At 35.3% G+C, this 10,114-nt stretch overlaps 2 protein-coding genes across 2 annotated transcripts; one reads left to right on the top strand and one right to left on the bottom strand.

The window, feature by feature from the left end:
* Positions 1 to 7,493: 7,493 nt before the first annotated feature.
* Positions 7,494 to 7,960, bottom strand: LOC147547483 (uncharacterized). The gene has a single exon (XM_086669733.1). It carries the CDS (start codon positions 7,857 to 7,859, stop codon positions 7,650 to 7,652), a length of 210 nt encoding a protein of 69 aa, XP_086525859.1. The 5' UTR covers positions 7,860 to 7,960; the 3' UTR covers positions 7,494 to 7,649.
* A 1,136-nt stretch (positions 7,961 to 9,096) lies between these two features.
* LOC147547484 (DUF3339-domain containing protein) lies at positions 9,097 to 9,795 on the top strand. Its single transcript, XM_086672062.1, has one exon. The coding sequence runs from the start codon at positions 9,234 to 9,236 to the stop codon at positions 9,438 to 9,440; it is 207 nt and encodes a 68-aa protein (XP_086528188.1). The 5' UTR covers positions 9,097 to 9,233; the 3' UTR covers positions 9,441 to 9,795.
* Positions 9,796 to 10,114: the final 319 nt, after the last annotated feature.

Consider the following 10,114-nt stretch of genomic DNA (forward strand, 5'->3'; position numbering starts at 1 on the left):
GTGGCCGAAATTCTGGCGACAAAAAAATAAAGTAATTATGATGACCGAAATATTTACTCTTTGAAAAAAATCTTCACCAACAATTTTCACTAATATAATTAAATAATAAATGTGTTACATTGTAAAGAAAGAGATGGGAACAACTTAAACGTAGATAGGAATGTAGTGTTTATAGGCGACGCTTGTTTTGTAGAATAGATTAAAAATAAGATTTTGTACGAGGAAATGTGGATCTAATGAAAGACATGAAAATAAGAGAAAACATCGATACTTGTATTATTTTAATCTTAGTTTTTATCCCAATAAAATTTATTTGATTTAGCTCTCTAAAAACAATGTCTATTTTCTAATTGGTAAAAGGGCTTAAAATAGAAAAAAGAAAAAAGAATATGATATTTTGACCATGTCCCTGTACTATTTAACCGAGTCCCAATACTAAACATTTGGACCCATTCCTGGATACCTGGCATACGACAGCTAGGATGGCCCACAAACACCCATGGTTATACTCTTGTTTCACAACTTATCACTTCTGTTCATACTTGGAACCAGCAGGCTTTATCTCTCCTTTTCCCCACTGAAATCCAACAAAAGATACAAGCCATCCCTTTAACTTCACCAAATGACAGCCATAAGTGGACTCTCTCCCAGTCAGGAAACTTCACAGTCTCTTCCTATTACAAACATTTGATTCATGAGTTAAGTCCTATGGATCAATCAACTACTATTACTAGGCAATTTTGGAAACTACTATGGAAGCTGAGAGTCCACCCACGTATCCTCATCTTCCTTTGGAAATTAGCTCATGGTATTCTACCACTCAATGCACACTTAGGCAGAATCCTAGCCAACTTTTCACCCATCTGCCCATTATGCTGTAATGAAGAGGAAACAACAATGCATTTCATCCAAAATTGTAATATTGTGAAAAATTTTCTTGCTAATTTCTCTGCAGACTACAATAGTGATTTGAGATTTTCAAACTTTAAGGAATGGATTGAACACTATCACAATTTGGACAAGGACACAGATCACTCTACCTCCCTAAGCATCTTGGAGACCCTGTCCACTTGCCTTTGGCATATCTGGAAGCACAGATGTGATGTTCTCTTTAGGAGTACGCCCCCAAATTTGTCCTCTATTGTTTCCAACACAAGGAGCTTTATTCAATCTCAAGTCTTCTCCCTCAGAACTTACCACCAACCTTGCGCAATAAGTCCTCATCAGTGGAACCCACCCCCCCCCCAAGGATCACTAAAAATTAATTATGATGTTTCATTTGTACAACATTCACTCCTCTCCTCTCTTGCCTTTGTTGTGCATGACTACACAGGTAAGCAAATTGCGAGTGAGTCCACCACCACTACCTTCGGGACAGTAGATGAAGGAGAAGCAAAGGCTGCACTCCAGGGTATCAAGTGGGCAAAGAATCATGGTGTTAAAAACTTACTCTTGGAAGGAGATTCAATCAATGTCCACAACTTCTTGAATGGGAAACAAAGCTCAGTCCACTGGACCGCGATCCACATCCTAAAGGAAATCAAGCAACTAGTCTCTTCTTTTGTCTCTATTGCCTTTTTGTTTGTAAATAGAAAACTTAATAGCAAGGCTAACAACCTTGCTATTAGTAATAGGAGAACTGGACTGAGCATCTCTACTTGTATGTCTAACTGCACTCTATCTCAGCATAGCTCTCATGTAATTCACCTTCATTATAATCAATAGATGTTATGTTGCCTTAAAAAAAAAAAAAAAAAGTCCCAATACTAAACACCGAAATTTGTGAAATTTGGCAAGGGTATACGGTATACCTCCTCTAAAATTCCTAACTGCCCCTGAGCGAATTAACATCACTTCGTACTTTCCTAGTCAGTTTAGGATATACTACCTAATACTACTATATATAAACTACATGGGTATCCCGTATACCTCCTCTCAAATTCCTAACACAATATTCAGCAAACAGATAGTGTTTCCACTCCCAAATTGTTTCTTTAGTTCATGTAATCAGTTTTGCTTTCTTGATCGTCACTCAAGAATTAAGACTTTGTGTACTAGTCGTTGCGATCAATCATGCTAAATCCAGTTTCTTCACCACTACCTTCGGATACTAATCATCTCCATTCTTCTTCTGAATCAATTTCGGCTATAGAAATAGTAGCTTCTGTTTTCATGTTACTTTTTGTGTTTTATGTTTTTTGTCGTTGTTTCTATATTTTTATACGGTATATAAGAACAAGGTCAACTCAAATTCTAAATATTCGGAACATACAAAGAAACTCCACTCTCCCACCATTAAGTTATAGTATATCCTTTATCGAACAAGGTTGGATTTCAAGTCTACGTTCTCGACCAACTCCAAGAACTAATCATAATGGTCAAGAAGAACAACAACAATTCATCATTATTCTAACGAGTGATTATTTCGTTGATCAAAGTTGCAGTAATAATAGGGGAATGAGTTCAAGAGGAAGTACATCTGATCAACCGAGGCAAGCGCCCCCTATAGATGCACTAACAACTATCGATTGTCCTATTTGTTTGGAAAATATACGTGAAGAAGGTACAGATGATAATACGAGTGATAATGATGGTAAGGAGAAAAAGGAGAAGAAATTGTGCATGCTTTCCAAGTGCAAACACATTTTTCATGTGGAGTGTATTAATGAATGGCTAAAGTCTGAATTTTTAAAGCAGACTTGCCCGATTTGTCGTGCAAGTATTATCTCTTAAATCTATAGATCAATGATACGATTGTTCTCTAAGATTTCATGAAAAATATTGTATACAATTGTTGAACTTTAGCTTAATTCTTTCTTTCCTGAATATTTTTTTAGACCTTTTAGACAGAAAACATGGTTTCAAGGGCAATTTATCTTCACCCTTTTGTCGTATTATAAACATGTACTGGGATCAAATGCATTTTGGTCCATAGGTGACCTTTCTCAATTATGTTATATTGTTTAAGAAGTTAGAGGAGAGACAAGGCAAGGAGCTTCTAGTTTTGCCATGAATGGGCGCCTAAGGAGCTCCTTGGTTATGGATCAAGGCGAACCTAATGTATTTCATTATTTTTTTTTCTAAATTGAATAATTGATATTTATTGAAGTAGTAGTATAGATCGTAATCATCACGCACTCAGCAAAATACTGTAGTTTAAAACACAACAGTCAATAGGAAAAGAATATGCATTCATCCTCTTCGTCACCTAGATAGCTAGACTACCGTGTTTTTAAACCGAAACCTTGGTTGCCCTCAGAAGAACCTCATTCTCCTTTGACAATACGAATTCCAAACTACTCATAAGAGTTTCCTAGTCAAAGAAAGAGAACTCTGACATCGATGATTGCTCGTAACTAAAGAATTTGACAACGGAGTTGGACACAATACTTGCGCAGTTAGTGCCATTGACTCTGAAGGGTCCTCAGTCCTCGGACACCCTCACTATTCCAAATATATTTCAGCCCTTGAATTGTTCCATTATACTTTACATTTTGAGAATTTTGAACCTATGTTAACCAAATTCAAAAGAATATCATTTTACGTAGAGTAACGAATATCAACCATTTTGGAATATGTCATTTGAAAATTACAGCCTCCCCATGTGTTCTACAAAACCATGGCACCATCTAAACGAAATGACAGGGACGCCTTTGAATTTTTCAATTGCACTTCCATACGTTCCAATGACGATCAAACTCAAGGAAAAATCTGAAAACTATCCAAATATGACAATCTGGAGACTAAAAGAGAAAAGATTTGAGCTGAGCTTTATTAGAAAAATCTGTGAACTATACAAGTAAAAGATGCTTCATCCTCACTATATTCGAATTTCAGTTAAGTCAAACCATGTAATCTTTATCATCTTTTACCTAGTCTTCTCTTGTGAACTATTCTTTATGTTTGACTGCTCCAATCAATGTTTTTATCGTACTTTTCGCTTTTTCTAACTCTGCTTCTTGTTCTTCAATCTGTTCTTGCAAGTTGGTGTTAATAAGTTCCATCTCTAAGTATTGATTTCTCGACTTTTTAGTCTCATCCGTCTGAGCTTTCACCTGATCTTTAAGTGACTTGTTCTTGCTTACCCATCATGAATTTATTTGACCCTTGAGTTCATGCGAAATCTTCTGCAATGAAGTATTTTCAAGTTCCAATTTAGAGTTTTTATCCTTCAAATCTGCACATTCATTTGTTCTTGCTTTAACTTCTTCTTTCAGAGATTGAATTTCTTCTATTGCTTCATTCATGGCATCCCTTAACTCTTTCTGAAGCTCAATCTCGCCTGATATCGATCTGCTTTTAGACTCCATTAACTCATTCTTGAGTTCTTTCACTTCTTCATTCGAACGTGAAATTTGATCTCGCAAGTTGGTGTTCTTAAGTTGCAGGTTTGAGTTTTGAACTCTGAAACAGTCAGCTTCATTTGTCTTAGCTTTCACTTCATCTATCAATGACTTCTTATCGGTTTTCAATGATTTTAGTTCATTCAAGCAGTTAACCAAAATCTTCTCCAACATAAAGTTTTGAGTTTCCAAGTTCGATTTGTTCAGCTTCAGATTTTCACATTCTTTTGTTCTCGCCTTAACTTGTTCTTCCAGAGGTCGCATTTCTTTTACTTCGCGCTTTATGACATCCTTTAACTCATTCTCGAACGCAATCTTGTTCAATTCCAACCCGTTTTTTGACTCCATTACTTCATTCTTGAGTTCATTAAGTTTTTCGTTCAGACCTGAAATATGATCTTTCAAAATGTCAAAAACTAAACCTAAAGTTTAACTGATTTAAATTAGGTTAATCTAAAAATATTTGAACTTGTTCACAAAATGTGAAACATGAAGCCAATTTGACTGTTTTAGGGTTTAAGGAATTCATATAAAAAAATCTTTTTATATGAAACTAATTTAAATTAGGTTAATCTAAATATATTCGAATGTCATTATGAAACCAATTTGACAAATCTTTTTTTTTCCTCATATAAAAAAATCTCTTTGAGTCGCATTGGTTACAAAAACTATGACCACTCAATTTTTCTTGGGAAAATTGAGGGGAAGCCAATAGACACCATTAGTAAAAATGGAAGGCTCCTATACAACTTCTCTATGGGCCATCGACATTCTAAAAAAGCCTAGAAATGTGTTATCAGCGCCTCCCATCTATTAACGCCCCACCCCCTAGTCTGAAGAAAACGCCTAAAAAATGCCCCCTCCGGCCCTCCCTAAACCCCACTCTTGGTGTTGAAAATAGGATCAAAATGTTGTTTCCGTAATAAAATCAACGGTGTCTGAACTAATTTTTGTTCATAAAATCGGTTAAACCCTACAGACACTACTTTTCTCAACAGATTTTTTTTTTGTTATCTTTAATTTTATTGAAGTACTATTCTATTTCACAAATAATAAACTTAAGACAAAATCAGTTCAATCGTATAGACACTACTTTTATTGCTCTCTCTCTCTCTCTCCCATGAATATGTGTGAAGGAAGAAGAAGATAAAGAGATAACAACTACAAGAACAACATCTCTTACAACAAAGATTTCAAATTTCGTAGGCAGACTAAATCACAACCTAAATTGATAAGTTGGTTCTTTGCCAATTTGACCTCTTGTGTTTTTCTTTTTCCTTGATAAGTTTTCTCTAATATTTCATTACGAAGAATCTGCCTAACATTTCATCCCGACTATACCTAATTTGGTTGCAAAATCGGGAGTTTAAAATAACCTTACAGATTTAAACCCCAAACTTTCTTCAAGTTACTGGAACTCAAATCGGTGGAGACCGACCAATTCTGTGAGCCAAATTTGGCAATATTGTGCTTATCACATCTTTGATGTATCAACATCATTGTAATGACTATCGTACATCGTAGTCAATTTCCAAAAAAAAATGTTATCAGCGCCTACCACTTATGAATGCCCCACCCCTAGTTTTAAGAAATGCCTAGGGGTGTGCAGAAATAGACCGAACCAATCAAACCAAACCAATCCAAACCGGTCCAGTCGGTTTTCAAACCAAACCAAACAACGAGTGGTTTGGTACGGTTGTAGATTTCCAAAAACCAACTGGTTTGGTTTGGTAAGTGGATGTAATTTTTAGGAACCATTAAAACCAAACCGAACCAGTCAAGTTCAATTATTATACGTAATTTTATTATATATTTGCATAATTTTTCCTAAAATATATCTATCATATCTCTATAATTTCATACAAATACACACCTTTGATCAAGTTCTTGCCAGAAGCAAGAATAACTACCACACATACAAAACAACAATACTACTACAATATAATGTCACTATCTAGGATTAGATTAAAACAATTCATGTGTTACTAATACTAATGTTACTAGCTACTATAAAATATTTCGGTAGATGCTGCACATGTCTTTAATGTTTCAAATGTTTTTCGACGTATTATGTTAGTTTGATCGTTTCTCCAGGTTTTTTAAGAGCGTTGTCTTGATTTTATACGTCAATGTATGCAGAAAGTAACTCGATTCACCGATTTTCATGGAGAACAAATTGTTTTTATAGATGGTTTGGTATCTAGTAGTATCCAAACCGCTTATGATGGTTTGGTTAGTAACCGAACCAAACCACGAGCGGTTTGGTAACGGTTTGAAAAATCACTAACCAAACCATGAGTGGTTTGGTAACGGATGACACCAAAATACCGGATACCGAACCAACGAACACCCCTAGAAATGCCCCCTCCCGAAACAAGTATTCCCACTTTGGTGTTGCAATAGGATCAAATTATTTTTTCGGTAACAAAATCAGTGGTGTTTGAACTAATTTTTGTTGATAAAATTATTCCAACCCTACCAACACTACTTTTGTCAACCATTTTTTTTCTTTTTGTGATCTTCAATTGTATTGAAGTATTGTTTTCGTTCAAAAATAATAAACTTAAATTTTGATTGACAAAATCATTTCAATCCTATAGACACTACTTTTAATGTTCTTTCTCTCCTTTGAATATGCGTGCTTTGAGTATGCGTGAAGGAAGAAGAAGATAAAGAGATAACAACTACAAGAACAACACCTCTTACAACGAGGATTTCAAATTTCGTAGGGAGACTAAATCGAAACCTAAATTGATAAGTTGGTTCTTTATAAATTTGACCTCTTGTTTTTTTTTTCATTTCGTCCATAAGTTTTCTCTAAATTTTCATTAAGAAGAATCCGCCTATAATTTCATCCCCACTAAACCTAATTTTGGTTGCAAACTAGGGGGTTTTGAATAACCCCACAGATTTAAACCCCAAGAAAGATCCCCACTAAACCTAATTTTGGTTGCAAACTAGGGGGTTTTGAATAACCCCACAGATTTAAACCCCAAACTTTCTTGAAGTTATTGGAACTCAAATCGGTGGAGACCGACCAATATTGTGAGCCAAAATCTGTTCTACCTTACCGATCTCGAAGGGGCACGGTGGCGCTAATAGCACTTTAGCGAGGCCCTTGTAGAATTGGGGGCATATTTCATTCTTTGATTTAACAGAGAGAAACAAGTTTAACAAATTAACTGATGAACAAAAACAACAAACTTTTCTTTCTTCTCATACAAATCGATTTCTCTCAAATATGTAATAAAAAACAGAAACCCAAATGCATACATATATGGAAAATGGAAGGTTACATCATTAGGGTTAGCCGGCGTAGATGTGAAGATGAAGAGCTAAAGTGAGGATGGTGAAGAGAGCGAAGAAGATGACTGTGTGAATGAAAATCGATTTCCCGTTTGTTTTGAATCCACCAAACTCCATGTGTCGAGTGTGTCCAGGTATCTGGAACAACAGTCCCGGCGACAGTAGTATAAATAACACAACCCCTATCAGTACCGGCGCCCAATCCGCCATTGAATAAGAATTTCACAAACAGAGTCTCAAAACAGGGGAAAGTAGTTCTGTTTTTTTAATTTTGAAGGAGAGTTTGTGTAGAAGGTAGTGGTAGTAGACTAGTAGAGGACTAGTGGTGTTTTTAGCGGAAAGGAGAGTGACATTTGGAACTTATTCTAGAAAAAGCATCACCCACTAAAGAGATAGCTTTTTGAGCTAGACCCAAGAGGCCAAGACCACCCAAACAGATATAATCATATTCCAGTTTAACTAGGGTTTTTCAGGTTCTACACCAAAATAAAAACAAGTTGAATCGTATTCAAGTGTTATTAGTGTCTTTGGTTTGATTGTGAGGAGAAACAAGTAGAATCTCGTTCATAGTTACTTCCCTCTTTCAAGTTCAATTCTAGAAGAGGGGCATATACTTTGGAGTCAGGTATGCGAAATAAACGATTGTTGGAATTATTTCACGATCAGGTAAGGAAGAGAGTATCGGTCGGTTTATAAATGTATTAAAAAAACTTTATTCTTTGAGCTAGTTTTTAGCGTGAGGGTTGTGAGAATGTCCTATACGAAAAAATGATGAACTAGTAACCAAAAATATAACGTTTAGGTCTTTCCACTTATTACTAATTGATTTTGAGTTAGATGACCACAAACCTAACATAGTATCAAAGCTACACGTCACCTGAAAAGAAATAAGAAATATGTGTTAACCTCAAATAAAACCACACATGAAAGGGCGAGTGAGAATAGTCTTACATGAGAAAAAGATGAGTCCAGAATGTAATGTTTATGTACTCTTCTCTCATTGGAAATTGATTTTGAATTAGATGATCACAAATTTAACAAGGGTGGTAGAAGACAACTGGCCCGTCTAATCCAAATTCAAGAGGAGTATTTATAATAGTGATGGCATTTTTATTGATAGCTAACTACCTATGGTATTAGTTCAACAAAAAAAACTACCTATGGTATGTAGATGACTGATAATGGAATGGGGTTCCTAAGAATATGATTCCCAAACACCCATTCAGTCTTCTTTGGCAATAAATTAGGATAGAATGACCATTCTTATCCCATTCATAACCCAAAGAAGTCTACAATAAAATAAAAGGGTAAAAATGATAATGGGGTTAACTTTATAGGATTCTCTATCTAAAAAACATATCCTTTGGGCATCTAAAGGACATTTAATGATTTGATTATTCTTACCATTTTTATGTGTTTGGTCTTTAATCATGAGTGACACCCCAGAGATAGATAGAGAGAGAGAGAGAGAGAGAGAGAGAGAGAGAGATAGAGATAGAGAGAGAGACATGTCCTCAAAGTACATAACAATTAAAGTCTATAGAGAGTGAGAGAGGGTGGAGAAATAAGAGGAGAAGAAGAAGAATGAGAGATTGGGCAGGAGCAATAGTAGCAACAGCTCTGTTTGCATTTGTATCACCAGGGTTAATACTTCAACTACCAGGGAAAGATGGACCTGTCGGTTTCATGAACATGAAAACTAGTTTGGCATCTATACTAGTACATGCTCTTCTTTATGCTTTGCTTCTTATGTTGTTCCTTGTTATCTTACATTTTCACCTCTATCTTTAATACTACATCTAATTCCATCATTCCTCTAGAGAGAAAGTATACAGAAGTGGGCAAATAAAGCTGTCATCATTTAAGGGTTAGAGATTGGGGCATACTGATCAGGGTCATGTAGTCCGTTCTAATTGTTCACACTCCAGATAAAGAAAAATAGCGCGACGGGTTGGAGTCGATCACGTCACTAGTCAATTAAAGCTGTCCCTATTTGAGTTTTATGTACCTTATTATCTCTAGTTATGATGGACTTCCATTTTTGTAATTGTAGTACTCTATGAAACAAAAAAAAAAACTAAGTAATTGTACTTATAGTGATGTAGTAGTTATAAGATTAATTTATGAGCATTCAAGGTTGTTTTCATTACAGTTTGTTTCTCTGAAACTTTAGTTTGAAATCATTTTCTAATTCACCATACAAATTTTGCTTCTTTTTACTAGTCCCATTAGAATATTTTTTTAGTTCCAATAAACGTTTACCGTCACTCCTCATGAAATACAAAGTCTGTACAAGCACCTCGTCAAACAAACTATACTTGATTTTCTTTTTCTTTTTCTTTTTTGAGAAATCGACTACGATCTACGTTAATCATTATAAGACATCAATATATTTAATACCTTATTCAATAACTATGAATTTCACCTCCTCTGATAATCAAACCTGAGACCTCTGGGGTTTTGAA

The sequence above is a fragment of the Eschscholzia californica genome, unplaced genomic scaffold (genome assembly GCF_041429995.1).
Source record: "Eschscholzia californica isolate CP2 unplaced genomic scaffold, dmEscCali1.0.p SCAF_3, whole genome shotgun sequence".
NCBI lineage: Eukaryota > Viridiplantae > Streptophyta > Magnoliopsida > Ranunculales > Papaveraceae > Eschscholzia > Eschscholzia californica.